The 19974-nt window shown below is 40.2% G+C and overlaps 1 protein-coding gene across 5 annotated transcripts in view; it reads right to left on the bottom strand.

Annotated features, from left to right (window-relative positions):
- rai14 (retinoic acid induced 14) overlaps window positions 1–19701 on the bottom strand; it is a 38843-nt gene extending 19142 nt beyond the window's left edge. Inside the window, exons 1-2 of one of the 5 annotated variants that reach the window (XM_046375116.1) lie at window positions 19553–19700; window positions 17981–18062 (exon numbers count right to left, since the gene is read on the bottom strand). In XM_046375116.1, coding sequence (XP_046231072.1) covers window positions 17981–18016 — 36 coding nt within the window. In that variant the 5' untranslated portion in view covers window positions 18017–18062; window positions 19553–19700. The other 4 variants (XM_046375114.1, XM_046375117.1, XM_046375118.1 and 1 more) reach the window with 4 other exon arrangements.
- Window positions 19702–19974: the final 273 nt, after the last annotated feature.

The raw sequence follows: 19974 nt of genomic DNA, 5'->3' as shown, positions 1-19974 counted from the left end.
CCCCCATAGCAAGCTGTTCAGATAGACAGAAGTCAGTTACTGGCAAGTTTCAAGCACGATCTCATACAGAGACAGCCTTGCTACACTGCAGTGTTCAAATACAGCACAGTAAGCTGTCCACAAGAGCAACAAACAAAAAGACAATCAAAAAACATAACTATATCTACTCTCAAATGATAACAAACCAAAATCAGGTATATCAGGCAGGTAAAGAAGCAGCCTGGCCCTAAACATACAGTATAAATTAATTTGTGTCCTTTACCTGAGCGCAGAATAAGAGGGAGAACTGAACCCATGAACCCCAAACAAGCTGGCTTGACAGCACAAGTTCTGTAGTCAGCATTCCCTGCAGCCGTGTGTGCATATTGGGATGCAGCACAGTATTAGATTTGACCTGATAGCCTACTGACCTACACGTGATAAGGGGGTGGAATCTCTAACTCCATAAATACTTGCGGTGGCAAACTGTACCCTATTTTAAGGGCGTAATAAGCCAAGATGGTGCTACATGGTACAAATAACCTCTGTGGCAAACACCCAAAGGGAATTGCTGCAATACATTTTGCACAGCTGGTGGAAAGAGCAGGTCTATAAAAATCCCTTCTGTCACTGAAACACGATGACCACTAAACTCAGCAGCCCAACTCATAGACTCATTAATGTGAACCAGGGAGGAAATTAAAAATACTAAAGTGAAATACTAAATTGCTCTGAAAACTGAGGACAAAGTCAAAGATGACAGAGAGTGAAGAAATATTCTTAGTTTTCTGGCAAGGAGCTCTGGAAAATTGTAAAATAATACCCACATACACTGATCCAGGCTTCAAAGCACTGAAATAAGAGGTGTGATACTATTTAAGAGGCAGTGTAAGATGAGAAAGTTCTCCAACAGACTTAGATATAGACACTCAGCTGAGCACTTGGAAAAAATATCCAAAAGCAATTTAGTGTTACCCAACAATACACGTAGGATCAGGGAAAACCTTCCTTTATAGAACACGTACAGTGGTACAAATTTCAGCAGATTCATCACAGAAAAGTGATGAACACACTGGGATTTTTCAATCACTTGTCTGTGGTGCTGGAAACTCACTTCATTCCAGTTTGCTCATGTTTAATCTATCTGTGTGCATTACAGTTTTGTTTGTATCACATCAATTCAAAAAGAAGCACCTACAATACATGCAGAAAACTGTCTTTGCAAATATTTCATGTGGAAGAATATACATTTAAGACATATATTCAGCCTCAATGACACAAACAATGGGATAACTGGACACAAATGTGGTAATGCATCATTTAGGAATCATTACACCGGTCATTTCTGATTTCCATCAGAGGACTGAGTTTTACATTTTAAAGTGCTGGTGGACCACCTCTGTATCATAAAAAAATAAACACTTTCATAAAATAAAACCCAAAGGAGCTTTTTCACACAGCAAATGCCATATTTGCAAAGTGTTGCTAACGTTTAGATCGTCATCTGCAACAGAACTGATTGCTAGATGAGATGAATCAGGACTTGGGTAGCTTTCTGGGACCTGGAGTGAAACATTCACAAGGTACTGTGGGGGCTGGGGGATAACAGAGAGTGGAACAAGTCAGAGAACATGCATCTGTCCATCACTACGACTGGTGTGCAGTGAAACACAACACAGCAGGAGCAAGCTGAAGCTATAAAGCACATATCCCATATGGTGTAGTGGTAAGCACTCCTTGTTTTTACAAGGTGGATTGGATTTGCCTCTCGGTATGCTGCCATGAAAAGTCTCATGATTTTCATACAGACAGTCATGTGTTGTTCAGCCAGCGTGCAGGCACTGAGGCAATCAAATACTAAAAATAGGTACACTCAGGAGATGGTAGAGGAACTGAAAAGAAAAAGATGAATATAAATAACTGAGGCATAAACTGAAGAAAATGGAAATAAATGCATGTACATATGAACTGACCCTGACTTCACAGCATCGCTCTGGCTTTACAAAAATCTTCAAAGAGAATGTCCAAGGAACATGGAGGGTGATTTGTGTGTATAATTCAACACAACTTCTTATCATGTTCTGTGGACATCAGGAAGGGTGGAACTTGCTGCTGTAATTGAGTGCCTTTGTGATCCAGAATCAGCAATAAAAAAAAAGAAAAGAAAAAAAAACCTGTCCTGTACATGACAGAGTAATACAAGTAGTCAAAAATAAACAGTGAGAAAAGTGAGAGAGAGAGAGAGAGAGAGGGAGAAAGAGAAAGAGAGAGAGAGTTGGCATGTAAAATGGTCAACCACACAAACTTGTCCAACCTAAGAGGCCAGTGAGGACACTAACAACTACAAACTGGCAATTACAAACTTAGAGTGTGGTTATGAAGATGGAAAACCAGAAATGAGGTATAAGCTCACGCAGCATTCTAAAACAAAAGCCCTGGGATCTGGGTACTGTTTGCTCTTGGTTCAGGACTTCGCACTATCATTAAAAAAACCCTATAATTCTCTGTATGAAGATTTCTTCATGTAATAGTTGGTTGTCAGTTATCAACAAAGAAAAGGGTAGGAAGGCCAGCTACTGTCTTCTGTGTCTGCATAACTATCTTACAGGCACACATTTCACTCTCCAAGTCTTCAAAAGCTTTTACCAAAGTTTTAACCTTATCTGAGCCAAACAAAAATATGTACTGTTTGATTTATTACCATAACATTTATTATTACTCAAAGGAGTCTATATGACAGAGTTACCAGTCTTACAACATGTGCACAAGTTTGTGTAATGTGGCACACATCTGCAACTCTTTCTCCAGCATTCATGATTTATTTCACTTGTTTTATATTGCACAATTCCTTGTTGCCCACTGAAGCGTCACACTGGTCTCCCTTGACTGCAGCAAGGAACAAAAGCTGAAATCTAGGGCTGCAAATAACAAATAACATTTCCTTTACAGATCATGATTATTTTTCTTTATTTATTAATTAATTGATTAGATGCCAATGCTCAAAAATGCTCAAACACACAAAGAGATTCAAAAGCAGAAAAATATCAATGGACTCCCGTTGCAGCTCTATAGTTCTGCATACTTTTATTAATACTGGGGTTGGTGAGTTTTTAGGTCAAAGCAAACAGATTGTGGGGCGCTCATTGTTTGATTCCTCCATCCAAAAACCGACAAGTATACAGACGATCTGTGGTGAACATTCCTGTCATGGTCTCATTAACAAGAACTGCATGTTGGGGGAAAAACTGGAATGGACTTAGCACCCCTCCCCGCAGTGATGAAAAAAAAAATTACATGGAAAATGCTGATATACGGTATAGTATGATCCTCCCTAATGGCCCGTGATTTCAATAAGCTAAACAAATAATGAGGAGCCGTCATGACAGCGCAGCATGACACTGATAGCATTAGAGTACATTGTAATGGACAGGTTTAAGTGGAGCGGAATGCACTGCTCCAGTTTCAGCCACATACACAAATAGTGTCATCGCAGGGAGGCTGATGAAATAATCATGTGCTGGCAGACATGGTGCAAAATCAGCGTGGGGCTCGGCTCCAACAAAAACTGATTAAATAAAGTGTAGTTAAAAGTTTTCTAAACCAAAAAGGGGTATAATGCACGAGAATTTTGACCGCACTGAGAGAGCAAACGGTATACTGCTGCTGTGCTTGTCATTTAAGTTAATGGCATGAAATGTCAAAAACATAAGATTAAACCAGATACAAACTCTGATGAAACAACTTTACATGTTTAATATTATCAAACACATATCTCCAAAATGGTTTGCAATGTAAGATAGCCGTATCTGTGATTGGTAAGGACTAGTAGAACGGTGGGCTTGGGCAAGTAACTGAAAGCTCATAGGAAACTGAATATGCAGTTCCCATGGGACAATCCCTTTTTGTGTGTGTGAGATGGGAAAACAGGTGTGGAGACAAGCAGCTGATGGGTTAGATTTCGAGAACCAGTTCTGAACTAAAATTTGAAAACACACTGTTATATTCAGGAAATAACACTGATTCATTTTTAATATCCTAAAACCAGTGCCAGAAAAACTAAACAATACCAGACCAGCCTTTGCCACTGGCATCACAACTATCCCTAAACTCCTCATTAGAGCTGAAACAATTAATCGACAAAATAATGAATCAACAGATACTTGCTAATCAATTAATCATCGGTTGTTCAGCTTCAAAGAGCATGTCAAATACTGTACAAACACGACCAGTGCACAATACATGAATTCAAAATTACTTCTGCTTGCACTGAATACTGTAGCCTTAGCCCACACTGGTCTGCACCAGCAATAATTCACTGGTTAGTAATCTTGAGACTACAAAGCAGTAAAAGCACTACTGTCCTGTGTGTACCACCAGGAAGTGAAAAGGATCGCACTTCCTCTCTTGCCCTCAGTTGCGTTTCCCTGACGGCCCCCATTCCCCTCCGGCTCTGTGTTCGTCTGTCTCTCTTTCAGGTTCTCCTTCTCTTTCTTGTGCTGCGATAAGTGTGTTTACAGTGGGATCAGGGTGTGGACGGTAGTGTTTGTTCCCTCTCTGTCTTTAGGCCGACACTCATTAAGACACACAAAGAGTGAGCTGATAACACTAAGAGTTTCCTGTTTGTCCAGGCCTGAGGCTGGCTGCAAGGACAAGAGCAAGAGAACAAGGAGCAACAGAGGAAAGGGGAAAATAAAAGAGAAACAATTAATGAACTGGTAGAGACATACTGAAAGACAAAAACACGTGGAGGGACATTGGACTGGTATAAATCAGAACTTTTTCTTTGTATTTAATGAGTCTCCCTCAGACATTAATTTCAGTCTATTTGTGGAGTCTTGAAAACAGCTTATAAAATCACAAGTTCAAACATCCAGTCATTACTACAGTTTCAGAATAAAGTGCCAAGAAAACCGATGTTCATCGAGTATGTGTAAGAGACTGTTTATTAACCTAACAGTGTTTGCCTAAACGTGCCTCCTCTGTGTTTTTTCTGCTTCTCTTAACTTCCTCAGTTCACTGAAGTAAAAACAAACTAAGATCGGAAAACAGTAATTCCTGCAACACAGTCTCTACGCTTGTAGAGTTCAGTCACTAAGAGCAAGTCAAATCTAACAGAAAAATGTTTACTCTAGAAAACTTTTAGTATTTTCCAGCAAAATAACATTTTTGTTGATCTACAGATAAAATGGTGTTTGTTCTATTTTGATTTTCTGAATGGTCCTGCTTGCCATTCCTGCATTCCAGTGTAGAAAATGCACTCCGTTGATGTTTTTTTAAGTACTGTTTATTCCAATGCACATGCTTTAACTCCAGACACAAAGTGGAAAAGCTTTTAAATTAAAATAAAACAAGTTAATCTTGACCTGGCAAGCAAAGAGGAGACCAGAAGGCCTTTTGGCTCGCCTGTCAATGAACTGCATTCGTGCACTTAGTGAACCTTGGACACCGAAAAAGGAAACGCATGTTGAGCAAATCCTTTCCTAGGAAATCTTAAGATTAGAAAAATTTGTGAAAAGCAAAACCAGAACTATGGCACATCCATAGCAAACATCATGGAAATCTAAAAATTACTTTTCCAGGTGCCTCATGATGTATTAAAGTGTTTTTTTTCCAAGTGATATTTGATCTGACATTGGCACCACAATCAATGGTAATCACACTCTGGGGATGAAAGGTATTCCTAACAAATTTCATGGTGATGTAGTCAATAATTGTCAGGAAATCTTGCTCTGGACTGAAGTATTGTGCTGGCATACCATGCAACTTGGTCTTGCTGTTAGTTTGGCAACAAAAACAAATTTGTTTTACACACAGAGAACAGAAATGGGATGGATGCGGGGGGAAAAAAAACATACAGGTCAGGTCACGTCAAGTAGAAAAAGAAAAAACAACCAAAACAGCACTCGATTATTACAATACAGAGAAACTCTGAAAGGCTCTCAGGGAGATGACAGACCACAGTGTTAACATCCATCCACTGTTCCAGTTCACACACTAAACCAGATTTGTCTGTTGAGTAAATGAGAATTACATTGTCTATGGGATTACATGCAGAGATAAAAATGGACAAAGATGCAGGAAGAGTAGGTTAGATGGGAGGTGAGACACACAAGCAACACAGACTTAACTTCATAGAGGAATAACCTCTGCACAAGTTAGAAGAAATGTCACTGTTTGGGAGAGTGGTTAAGAGACCGGAGGGCAGTACAGACAGGAAGTAGAGGAGAGGATGGGAGAGTGTACAACGTACAGAACAAAAGGGAAAAGAAACAGTGAAGGAAAGACTGACACATCACCAATAACTCTGTCCTTTGATCAGTGGTGGCTGTTAACTTCAAACCCCTTATCTGCAACAAAGCAGATGCTCAAATGTCCTCAAACAATACGTCCTTTCTTTCAGGCCACAGCTGAAACCGCTTACTGCCCTCTGTACTACAAACACACATCAACACGAGCATGCAGACACACACACACACACCACAACAGTTTACTAGACTCTGAAACTCAAACCCAGAATAAGAGCGTTATAGTAGACAGGACTGTTTAACAAAGACCAGATGGGTGCTTTCATAATGAAAGATGCTCCCATGTATTTCACAACACTGCCCAATCTGCACCGCATGTTTAGATAATGAGATCAATTTACATCATGAGAACATTCCTCTCATTTGGCAACTTTGTTCTGAAGTAACTGCATTTTTACTCACACCACTAACCCCCCCACCAACTTGAAACAAGAGAACGTTGGAGTAGGTAAAAGAGTAGTCTATCAGTGTACCACTGTGAGAGACTCACAAAAGGATCGAAATCACCTAAGCTATTGTCTTTTTTATTCCATCAATTCTTTTGTTACTGTCATTTACACAATGCAACTCATACAACAACAGTCAGGTTGGAGTTGCTGGTGTGTTATTCTAGTGGCAGCTCATGTATCCTCATGTATCCTCAAGTCTCAACTCACTCGAGATGAGGAGATTTCTGGTAATCCCACTTGATTTTCTCACTGCCCCTGCAAGTTTTTTTGTTCTCCCACATATGCAGTAGTAGCTCCCCAAGACTTGTAAACAGACTTTGGTGTGTAAAATCAGGGGAGTTCCTCTTTACAGACAACAATGAGAGCCAAGTCGGCTGGCAGTCTGTTTAACACCCAACGTCTGCCAAGGATGCTTCTTTGCACCAAATCTGCCAACATCCCTGAATGCCAAGGAGATTTTCTGTACATGAGATACACTGATGTTAAATCATTTTCAAAAGAATCAAATAGTTATTATGTATATTTATTTTACATCTGCCACTATGTAATTGGTTATAATTTGCAAGATGCGGCTATATTTGCAAACAATATGAATAGAGGGAAGTTCTGTTAAGACGTCATTGTACAATGAACTTTTCAGAGTGCCTCTAAGCCTGTATTTCTGTCTCCTGTCTTTTTTAGCTTTGTTGTATTTATTTTTATTACTACAAGAGTCATTCTGTATTTACTTGTATGTACTGGCAGTACATCACATAGTAAGCACAAGACACCTCTGTCTCAAAGGGGGTTAAACTATGCCTTTTAACTGAAGCTGGACATAATGTGATCTTGTTATTGTTTTAAAAGTCTTTCTGAGAAATAAAACAAACAGTCATCACATCATCCATCAGCCCCTCCTTTGCCCTCTCCTCACTTCACTTCAGTATCAGAGCTTGAAAGACTCACATTAAGTCAACATTTCCCTTTGACCTCTCTAATTACCTCAGATTTTATGGCTCTTCTAGTGCTCCTCTCATAAACAACTTGTGTAGTCACAGGAACACTACGAGGCCACTATGACTCTGAACTGAAACCCATTGTACATGTGTTCATTCACAGATGTTAAGCATGTAAAATGTACAGCTAGCTAAACTGTAAATGACACTGTGACAATTGTTAGAAGATGCAAAAAGAAAAGAGCCTATACTACATGCAAATGTTTGCATTGAATATACATAATTAAAGCTCAAGCACCGACACAAAGACAGGCATCGGACATTTATGGGTGCAGTAAGACCTCCAGTGAAAAAAAAAGTGCAAAACTTCCTCCTGGCACAAATAGCTTTTCCTGCCCTAAAAATAAACACTGCTGGACTTGGAAGCCAACCGGCCTCATTATGATCGTCGAGGGCTGCTCATATAGTCAGTGGAGCAGGTCAAGAATATATACCTTACTGCAGCCAGGATAGGGTAGTTAATACACAGTAACACAGAGGCATCAGTCAATGTACAAGGGAAAAAGTAGACTCATATAAAACTATGTTGTACAGTCTCATCGACAGTTCTTTCGAGCTCTAAAAACAAAATTTTGGGCAACAAATCTCAAACAGGAATCAGTGTTTCTATGGTTTCTTTGCTTTAAAGCTATACACATAAAAGTGTCTATTCCATTGCTTTACATGATCAGACAAAACTAAAAACGCCTCACAAACATTTGCGAGCAAAAACAGTTCTTGGAACCACCCTGCAAATCAAGCGGGCCAATGCCAAAAATCTCGCATTAAGGAAAGTTCTCTAAGTTTTTTCAGGTGAACTGAGTCTAACCCCCCCTCCATCCATCCATCTCCTAGTATGAATACTGCTCCAGTTGTACATTGCAGGCCAAACTAAACAACCCATCTGTACCAAATTGGGGGAGGGAGGAGCCTGAGTCCCCCAAATAGGGTTTCTCTCACCATCACCCATCATCCCTAATCTCTTTTCCTTTACCCAGCTCTTGTTCCTCATTATTCTCTCATCTTTGTCTCTATTCTCTCATTATTCTCTACAAGTTTTTCCACAACTTTTCGACTCTCCATCAAACATGTCTATCTCTGCAGTGCCACCATCATTACCAGTTTAGCTGTGTCTGACAACTTTACTTTATCTACACGTCCTGAAAAATGTACTACACTGGATGAATGACCTCAGTTTTCTGAAGAACTTTAAAGTTGCACTGACACACTGACAAATATACATTTGGTAGCACATCCTCACAAACACATGAAGCAGCAGACAAGCACCTTGCATCATCACCAATGTGCTCACACCCACTCCACACAATAAACAAGCCCATGCACAAACACACGCCCACACACAAATGAGCATGCAAACACATGCATAGGCATTAAGATCACACCCGCCTGCTTTCACCAGACACAGTGCTTCATGTACTTGCTGACAAGCAGGTTTCCTGGCTGTTTGTCTGTAGTTCATGTACACAGATGATAAGGAATAAAAAGATCCCATGGGCAGTTCCTGTTTTAATTGGATCCATGTTTAAACAGGCTCTAAGCCATTTTACTCTGCCTATCCTTGGATTAACTAGTTTAAGTCTGTGTTTTTAACATTCTTTCAGAAGCCCTTGTAGTTTAAAAAAAAAAAAAATCACAAATGAAACTTCAGGATAATGGGCACAGTGTCAATCAACAGATTGACAACACAATCAGCTAACAACGGCAACTAAAACAGGATAGATGGACCAGCCATCTGCTCTCTGTATAAGCTACTGTAAGCAAGGCCACTCCAAACACAGAGAAAAGAACCAGTTCCACAAGGGATGCAAAAATAACATTTGGTTAGATGACATTTACTTCCAGCTTACGCCGAATGTCAAGATTGACACTGTACTCATGACAAGGACAGCTTTAGTACCTTTGTTTGTCTGAACTATTTTCTTTAGTTGAATATGTATATCAGAAAAGTGGGGTCAGTTGTGCGTCAGTCTAGAGCTATAGACTATATTCAGTTTACAATATTATGTAATGTAAAACAAAGAGTACGCCTCATACTGAAGAATGAAAGAATTTTGTTTTCATAATTTTTGCTCAAAAAATTACTTCTAAAGTGAATTACTAAAACCTGTCACTAACTGTTTAATCAACACATCACTGGGGTCTACAGGACCATAGTTATCCCTTGGACTGCTCTACTATTTCCTGCTGACAGCTGACAACACACACAAAGACGAGCACCATTCCTCCACCCCCTCTCTCAGATTAATGCTGAGCCGTCCCTGAGGTTTTACTGTCACTCCCAGAGTTAATACCATTACACTACACCCAGCCAGAGCAAACCATTCCATGCCAAACCAAGTCAGACTGGGCCAAATCAAACAGAGTCCAGTGGAGATACTTCAGGCTGTGCTTCAGTTGAAAAGAAATCTTTAATAATTAAAAGATTGCTGCATTGTTGTGTTACTATTTAATGATTTTTATTTTACTTCAGTATTTTTATTGGGCATATAAAATGTCAAAGTAAATGAGGGGATAGAGAACTAGTATGACAACTGCATGGCAGCTATTACAGCACACATAACTATATTATTAAGACATATTTCACATAGTACAGAGCAGTGCCCAAAATTAACTTTTTAACTCACCAGCCAAGCTGACCGGTAAATGAAGAAATCCATCAGCCGAGCATATTTTTTACTACCAAAAATGTATGCATTTTGGATATGACTAATAAAAATACTGCAGTAAAACAACTTGAAAACTACCACAGAGGTACACGGGGACCTCTTGGAACCCTATTGCTGTGAAGCGACAGTGCTAACCACTGCATCACCGTGCAGTCCGCAGAAACTAAAAAAAAACTGACTACACACTTAAGGAGGAGCACCTGAAACCACCACAAAGTCCCTGATCCCATGTATGTAAACTCCAGCGCAAACAACAGCACGCCTGTTAGGAATGCCTTGGAGACTTTTTGTTAAGTGACTATTTTGGTACAAACATTTATCTACCAAATGTAGCGGACAGGCAAATGGAAAATCCATCTGCACTTGGCACATGGTGGATCTCAATTTTGGTGCAGAGGTATGACATCGAAGCCTGTCTGGCAGTCAGCAGATGTAGTCACAATCCATACCTTAGGGCCTATTTACTTTAATACTTCTCCTAATGTATACCATTAATACACTCCAATCCTATAGGTTTCAGTTTTTAAAGAAAAAGTAGGGTATATCTCTGATGTCTATATAATCCTTCATGTCCTAAAAAGGAGGCTGAATATTATGGTTTACTGTTTTCAAGTCAACCACATAGTGCCCAATGTATTATTTAAAAATGTTTTCAGATGACCAGCATGTGATTTTCTTTGCAGCACAGCACCCCTTAACACAGCAGTGGCATTTCATAACTACTGATAAGAAGGACTCCATTCCTCCCACATGGATAAATAAAGATTCTACAGATTAATAATGAGCAACAGCAAACAGTAGATGTAAAGTTTAGTCTCCAATGTCATGCAGCTCGGAACAAAAGCCATGCAACAGCTGTGTGGAGTGAGAGGAGACAGCATAATCCACGCATCAATTAGACTCTGGGAGACTGGAATGATAAGGGGAGGGGGCGTGTGTGTGTGTGGGTCTCAGTGCATATGCTGCGGATACCGGTCAACGCACATGGATGTGAAAGCGTGTGTGTGAAAGCCTGTAGTAATCCTGCTTAGTCTAGCAGCTGGGGAAGCAGGTTTAAGTAGTGTTACAGAATGAAGGGCTGGGTGAGGGTTTAATACTAGAACCACTGTCTACAGTAGAATATACACATAATAACAGAGACTGTAAGTGTGTCTGAGTGTGCATGTGTGCACGCAACAGCACAGCCAGGAAGTAGTGTGCTTGAAGGTGGTAGTAAGGGGCTGAGAGCAAGATAACAGTCTAAGCAAATTAACTAATTTAGAGCAGCTCTGCTCAAACAGCAGGGACACACTCGTTAATGTGGTCTCAAAGGGTCGACGCACACTAAAAAATTTAATTAAGAGTTTTCAAACTAATTACACATGACTGTTTTTTTCTAACAGGAGAAAAAATCCACAAAATATTATGTTCTAATTTTTTATACAACATCAATGCAAAAACAAATTATTTTTACAATATGGTACTGTACATCAGTAAATGTACATGGTTTGATAGTCATCAAATCACCAATTTTCCTACCTCAATATACCACAGCAACACTAATGAAGAGTATTACAGAGTACCTCAATAACTTCTTGCTCTCAACCAAAATGTGTCTGTTGCACTAATTTTTTACTTTTTTTATGCATTTTTATCACATCTTACTTTACAAAGGTTGTGGGCACCCCTCAAAATAAAGTGAAACTGAAGTGGTTGAATTGAATTCACACTAAATACATAAGGGCACATCAACGAGAATTATTCTTTTTGACAATATCAGTGCAGGCCATAGCAAAACCATTTCTAACAGCTGAGTGTTCAGACATGGCTGAAGTAGAATGCCTGTAAGTCTCAGAGTGGCCGTTCGCCAACCCAATTCCCAGAAACCAGATTACACCGTCTGCTTGTCTTAAACACTGCTCGCTCACACACACACACACACACACACACAGAACCTCCCTCATTATACTGACTGTTTGGCCAAACAGGCTTAGCCGACATGATCCACAAGTGAATCCCAAAATGTCAATGATGTATTCCAAAGACGTATTCAGGCAGACACAGACAAACAGAAACAACACTCAAATGCAGACGTCAAGTCTAGCAGGGAGACATGCCACCATTTCGGAACACACACACACACTCTGAAGAATTCCTCTGATTCACTTCGACCCTGCATAACAACACACCTGCTCACTAAGTCTGACAAAGCAGCACTGGTTCTGCTCCGTTTTAGGTAGAGGCATGCACAGAATTTTGGTGGTCAGATTTAATGTGGAAAAAGTCAGACCACAACACAGCCACGGGGGCCCCTGGTGCAGAACAGAATACTGTTATTACCATTGCTGCATAATTTGTGAGAGAATGACACATTCAGTTGTGTTCATAGTTAATCTTTAGTGCAGCACTAAAGCAGTTTAATATTGAGGTTGGGAATGCATGAGCACGTTAAGAGTAGGCAGCGTTTTCACACTACTTATCCTCACAGCACAGTGCAGCATTTGAGAAAGCTGATCTACTTAACCTGGTGACACATTCTGCTAAGTCTGCCTGGCTGTGCAGTTTTAAGATGCTTTGCGTTGTATTTCTATAGTCAAACATACATACAACAACAGAGATGGATTTGAAGCTGCAAAGCATCAAGAACAGTAAATGTTAATGCATCCCTGCTTGTTTCATTTCAATGCATATTAGTGACAAAGTCCAGACAGCCTACTGCCTCGATCATCCCTTAAAGTACAAAAACTACCAGCATTAGCACAATGACAAATGGGTGCATATGTGGTGTGCATGTTCCTTTCTGCAGGTACAGCATAGGGCTCTTGCCCTGTGCTATACTTTGGGGAAGACCGTAACTTAACCTTCTAAACCTAAACATTTGTTAAGTATAAGCATCTATAAAAATTGGATAAAACATTTAACTTCTTATCCTGGAGAAAACTGGTATGCATGCAGGCATTAAACACAGTCTGAGCATGCTCAAAGGAGAAATAAAACAGAAAAAATAACCACCAACCACCAAAGGACCGCCAGACAAAAAACCATCCATCTCAATATAAAAATGCAGGTTTGAGCTCCACACATGACATAAAGTACATGTGCTTATGTGTTTATCAGAGGCTAAGTCATTTATTAGCTGGCAGTAAGACTGTATGGCACAATCTGGTCTTGTACGTATTCTTTATCTCCCTCTTAGTAACTGTCACCCTGATTGAGTTTAATATTCAAACTCAAAGACACGATTTATGGCGGCTTTATTACTGAATCAAATGGAAAGTTCTAGATGTCTTGTACATAATTAGTTACACATTTCCAACAGTTCAACATTGATTTTTTTTTTTTTTTTTCATTTTAGAATTTTAAATAAAACTCAGCTGATCTGCACACTAGCAGTCAAAATCAAGTGGAGTAATTATTTGCCTGAATGATGTACAATACATAGGCAAAAGTATACTGGGATCCACCTTTATCATTACATTCAGGTGAGGTATGGGGCTATTTTTCAGGGGTTGGGCTCGGACCCTTCCTTCTGGTGAAGGGAAACCTTAATGCTTCAGCATACCAAGACATCTGGGACAATGCTATACTTCTAGCTTCTATACAATCTTTCTGTTCCAGCATGACTGCAACCCTGTGCGCAAAGCACACAGAGCCCTGAAATCAACCCCATCAAACACCTTTGGGGTGAACTGGAACGGAGATTGTGAGCCAGGCCTTTTAGTCCAACATCAGCGCTCGCCCTCACAAATGCTCTGCTGCATGAAGAGATAAAAATTCCCACAGAAACACTCCAAAGTTCTTGTGGAAAGCCTTCCCAGAAGACTGGAAGTTGAAATAGCTGCAAAGGAGAGACCAACTCCATATTAATTTCTATGTATTTAGGATGCAGCGTCTTTTAAGTTTCTGCTGGCGTCATGGTCAAGTGTTCCAATACTTTTGTCTATATAGTGTAATTAAGATTGTAAGAAACCCTGGTGCTGAAATGTCATTTAAACATGTCAGAACAGGAAGTAGTTCATTGTATGTGGGTGTTTGAATTATGTTGGTCTTTGTAGAGAAACACAAAAACATTAAAATCATGAACCATTCATGAATTTCAAAAATACAGAAGGCCATGTCATTCAGGTCAACATTTAGCTATTACACTGCCAGTATCATATGACAGGAACATAATAACACATCTTATTCTCTCCTCCAGTAACATTTCAGCCTTATTTAGGCCTCATGCTGAAGAGGGGTTTGAGTAAATGTCTGGCTGGCTGATGCACTCAGTTCACTGGGCTGGAGGAGGATCCTGAAAGTGAAGCGTTTCAGCAAAGATTTGACACTAAAACACAGATTCCATTACACATTATCTGGAAATGCCTGAACTTCATAGAAAAGCTATTTATGAGGGCATTAAGTTTCTGTTATTTTGTTTGAAAAATGAAGGGCTGGTTTTGGGGGGGAAACATTCCTGGGTAATCTGTCACTGACACACACGGCCTAAAATAGAACCAAGGAGATATTTTCTTTCTATTACGGTTGTTCAGGGTTTCTATAAAAAGCAGTGGAATGACTATTGGCTCAGAGGATAAACATGCTGGCCGGTGAAACTTTTCTTGCATGTAATAATCATGATCAAGAATTTTAATCAGCACGTGTGCACCACAAAGCTGATTCTGTCTTACCCAGGATTTCATTGCATAAAAAACAGAGTGCACACTTGACTGAAAGTTTTTAAAAGGGTATCTACAGATTTTTTGTTAAAGATATTATTAAGGTATCATCAGGGCATCACTGTACCATATTTCCCAAAAGTAATCTAATTTCAGAATAAGGTTGGTTAGATATGCTTTTCCAGGAGCAGAACAGAAACAAACAAAATTATCACAAAAACACTCAACCTGACATGCTTACACAGAGGGTGGACTTCAAATGAAACACTGCATGCACTGAAATGAACATGATTTTATCAGCATATCGATTATTACACATGTGATGTAATGCTCCACAGTTAAACAATAATGCCTCTTGACTGTCATTATATTAACACCGGGGCATTGTTAGTGCAAGAGAATTAGTACATCAGAAAAAACTGCTGTGAACAGTTTTAAATAGACTAAGATCAGTAGAGCACATTTCAGCTGCTTCCTTTTCCAAACAGCATCAAATTGATGCACAGATATGAAGATAATGATATTTTTTACAATTAAAAACGAATCAAAAAATTATTAGACAACCAAGCAGTCAAACTGCAACAGTGAACGTGGGTGTGAGGTCTGCAAAGGCATGCATGACTGCAAATGGCTTCAGTCGTGTTTCTAAGCAACATTCACATCCACTGCTCTTCCCTTTCTTCTCTCATGCCGCCTACGACTGGCTATTTCAGTGAGGACAAGCATTTCCAGAAGCATCCATCTCAAAAAATTCACAACTCTTACCATAACAATACAGGAAGACACCCAGTAAAGGTAAAACAGCCACCATCCATTTTACACACTAAGGAGGAACTACTGTGGCCTTGCAGCCAAAAGCTGGACTTAACATTTTCTCGAACAATGGACACTATTGTACTGTCCCACATAGCCAACTGAATTTGCAATAATTTACTAATATTAGGCTGTGGGTCCTTGTATAATTGCAGGCTGTTTAAGATTAAATCAGACACTGGGAATAATATGTTATTATTTTCTACTGAGATACATTCATGAAGATGCATCCTGATTCTTAATAAACAAAACTGTACAACTGAATATTTAAGATGATCTATACGTGGATCTCTGGTGATCTGAGTTTGCTGTCCGCATACATCAATACTTATTCTCCCTCTGTGGGACAGCCTCTCACAACAGGGCACACCATCCTGCCCCACTGCACACTCCTAATCTCATGGAAACTGTCTACATAAATCAAATGTCTCATTTAGCAGGCATTCTTCTCTCCATTCGCCAACTCCTCTACTTCTGACACTCCCTTCATCCTCTAAAACTTATCCCATTCATTCAGCAACCCTCCAGATTTTTCCTGTCTGGCATTTGGCTCCGTGTCATTACGGTCACCGTGACAACAGATGAGTCAGCCGCTGCGGAGACGCCTCACTTCCTGTGAGTGTAGAGTATCATAAACCAAATAAATGACTGAACCAATATGAAGAAATTCCTCCCTAAAGACTGATTCATAGTCAGCAGGATCAAGTCCTACTCTGAAGACATTTGTAGAATTAATCACAAAAAAATTCCCAATTCCACTGTACAGTCACCTTCCAAGCTGTCGTAACATGTCTGTGTCATAATGTTAACACAATATCCCACAGGTTCTAGTTCTCATGCCACCTTTGGTTATAGCTAAGAAACTATGGAATTGAGTAGGTTTGGGTACAGTTCAGTTTTGAACGGATACTGCTGTCAGTTCCCACAATTCACTACTCAACGGTAACTTTTACTGTAGTTTGCTCTTTCTGTAATAATAAAGAAGTAATTTCATTTGTGAACTAAAATTGCTGCCTTGCAGTTGTATGTCTCCATGCACTAGTCAAGTTTAAGTTTACACCCATGTCCACCCAGACTCATAACAGTGAGAGCTGAGAGAGAGCTTTGTTGCATGGTGCAACAACAATCTCCTGAAACTCACTATCAGCAAAACAAATAAGCTTATTGTGGACTACAATACTTCAAATACAGGTGCTGCTGCAAAGAAGCTACAAATTCTAAAACATGGATGCTTCACACACATCTTCAACCCAGCAGCATCAGAGAGCTTCACAATCTCACAACCAGTCACCAATTCAAGCACCAATTCATTATCTGAGCAAATGTGAGAAATGGTGTTGTGGTCTTGAATAATGATCAGAAAAGGGTTTTTGTTTAACATTAATGTAATGTAACATAGTCGTCACAGTCAAGGTGTTCCTGGAATATCGCATTCAAAAGAATGGGATGGACATGAGGTCACAGTGACCACATAATCTATCTATTTCCTTCAAGGTGCTCCCAAGATATTGTGTTTATGAGAATGGGACGGACAGACACATGGATGGACGTATGGATGGACAATCCAAACACAACCCAAACCCAAACAGGCCTTGGCTTTCAGGCTATCGAACACGGTATACTCTTCAGCTTCAGCTTCTGATTTTGTGTTTTACCATGTGTTTCCACTGGCTGGATGTGTTGCCAGCTTTGCATTTTGCATTACAGATATTGCAGGAGGTGTGTTAAGTTTTCAGAACTGATGTAGCCTCACACGCAAGTTACTCCCGACTCAAATATTGACTCAAGTACCTAAACTTGGCACCAATTGATTTGACATGAATCGGCACGTTGTAGAACCAACACCATTCGGTCAGCACAGTTAAAGGTACCAAGGCTGATACCCAACCCTAAACCTGTGAACTGCAATCTTTTTTTCTGTTTACAAAGGCATGGAGGAAGCTCTAAATGGATTACACCGACATTACGATTCAAGCCGTGGGGTACCGCTGACCTCAAGGTTGAGAGAATCTGCTATAAATCATCCGCAACTGCTACAGCTGCACATACACAGACACTGACTCAGCCACAAAGACATACACATGGCTGCATGCACACACACTTTACATAGCCATGAACATGTGCTACAGTACTTACATCAGTTTTTCTAAACTTGGCTTTAAGGCTCTTCATGTTCAGTCCGGTCCATGCAGTGACTCACTCAATCACTTAGTTGAGGCTGTGAAGAAAAAAAAATAAACACACACACACACACAGGTGCTCAGCCTCAGTGATGTTTGCTTTTCAAATGTGATTTAGTGTTTCTGAAGAAGTGTAAACTACCAGACTTATCAAGTATTTTGTGACACCACTACTTGAACTGTAACAAATGTGAAGCACCCTTGCCTTTAACTATCCCTCTCCAACTAATGGTCATTTTGGAAATGGATTTCATACCACATGCAATTCTAATTTAAAACTGTTGCTGGAAATGGTATCCGGCTCTGTATTGTTTCCTATGAGGATGTTTTAAATCCCCACAGACCCCTTGGGGAGGTGTGCTTACTGTATTTTTGCGGCTAGACTGCCTTGAGCAGTTTCCAATTTTTCATGCCTCAAATGACCTTGTCAATAAGTGACTCCCAAGAATATCTTTGTGAGCATTCCAGTCAAAATTAGTCTACTTACTTACTTTTTCAATATTATTTCCAGGGTCCCTGTGTCTGCTTATGTTTCAGCCAAGAGCAGTGTGTAAGCTATTTGAGCCTCTTTGCAATTATTACGGGCAGTTAGGTCCTGAAACAATAATACCTAAAAGTGTATTCATTAATGTTTTGCAGTCACAAAGAATAAGCTAAAATGACTCTGAGTCTTTATGCTGGCAGACATGGAGGAATTAGTTTAAGTGGGTGCACTAACGACAGCCACGTCTGAACTCCTCTTGCAACATTACAGCAACTCAGATTTGTACCTGTATTGCCTAACACATTCACGAGGAGAATGTTCTCAGATTTACTGTAAGATATAAGCAGCCCATCAATGGCAATCAGGATCAAAACAACAAATTAAGGGGTACATCTCTATAAGTATCAGAAGCTTATTTTAAAAATGAACAGAAATATCATAAGAAGTTGATGTTTCGCTCCTGGAAAGCAAACTTTACTACTGAAACTTCATTAGAACACAAAGTCAACTGCCGCATACAAACAGTTCAGAGCAAGTAGTTACCTGTGCATATTTGCATGCTGCTCCTCGAACAATGGAAGCTATGCTTGAATGCACGCAAAAACACGGGTAAAGCTGCACCTCGCTTAGCACAAAAACGTAATCAATTGCGCGCGACGTGTATCGCTGTACACAAAAACACTTGAATATCTGATTTGTCGCTTTGTATCTGCGCCGCGGGACCGCTCACAAGACGCTTAATTCACCACGGAGACTTGGAAACAGTTAGTTATGAGGCTTTTCTGAAAAAGACGACCAGCCATCATCTCGCAAAACAGCCAACCCTTGGCTACTTCTATGATATGAAATGACTGGACACACTTACCCGGCTCTGTGGTGGGAGTCGCAGGAGGAGTGGACACATAAAAGAAACTGACACACAACCGTTTTGTGTGCCAAAAAAACAGATTAGCTACCGAACCGCTGAGAAAACAACGAGCCGGGCGAAGTCTAGCAGGGGGATGCATAAAGGAGAGGAAAACAGTGCGCCCCTAACACACTCACCCGACTCGGCCCGCATACATTAAAAGTTGTTCACGGACTCCTGCCTGTCTCTCGCTCGGGACTCAACGGCTGGCGCCCGGTTCAGGAAAGTGACGTCACTCGCCCAGTGCTCTCGTGACCGCGAGGGAGCGAGCGAGCGAGCCCTCTCCTGTTCTCCATTGTGCCCCATTCATGTTCCGGTTAAAGGAGTATTTCCCTCAACATCACTCTCGCAGAACTGGAATACAAAAAATTAGAACATATTAGAACCGTTCTCGCTCTTAAACCTAAATATAGCTTTTCGATTAATTCACCACAGCGCACATGTTTCGTTTTCTTGCCCCTCAAGTCATAAGAGCCCCCACAAACCCCCCGCCAGGAAAAATGGAGAGCTGTCAACAAACCTCCACATGGAGGGAGCTGCTCTATAACAATCACTTATT

Source organism: Scatophagus argus, chromosome 20 (assembly GCF_020382885.2).
Source record: "Scatophagus argus isolate fScaArg1 chromosome 20, fScaArg1.pri, whole genome shotgun sequence".
NCBI lineage: Eukaryota > Metazoa > Chordata > Actinopteri > Scatophagidae > Scatophagus > Scatophagus argus.
The sequence above is the reverse complement of the archived record's forward strand: the minus strand, read 5'-3'. Positions and strand labels throughout refer to the sequence as shown.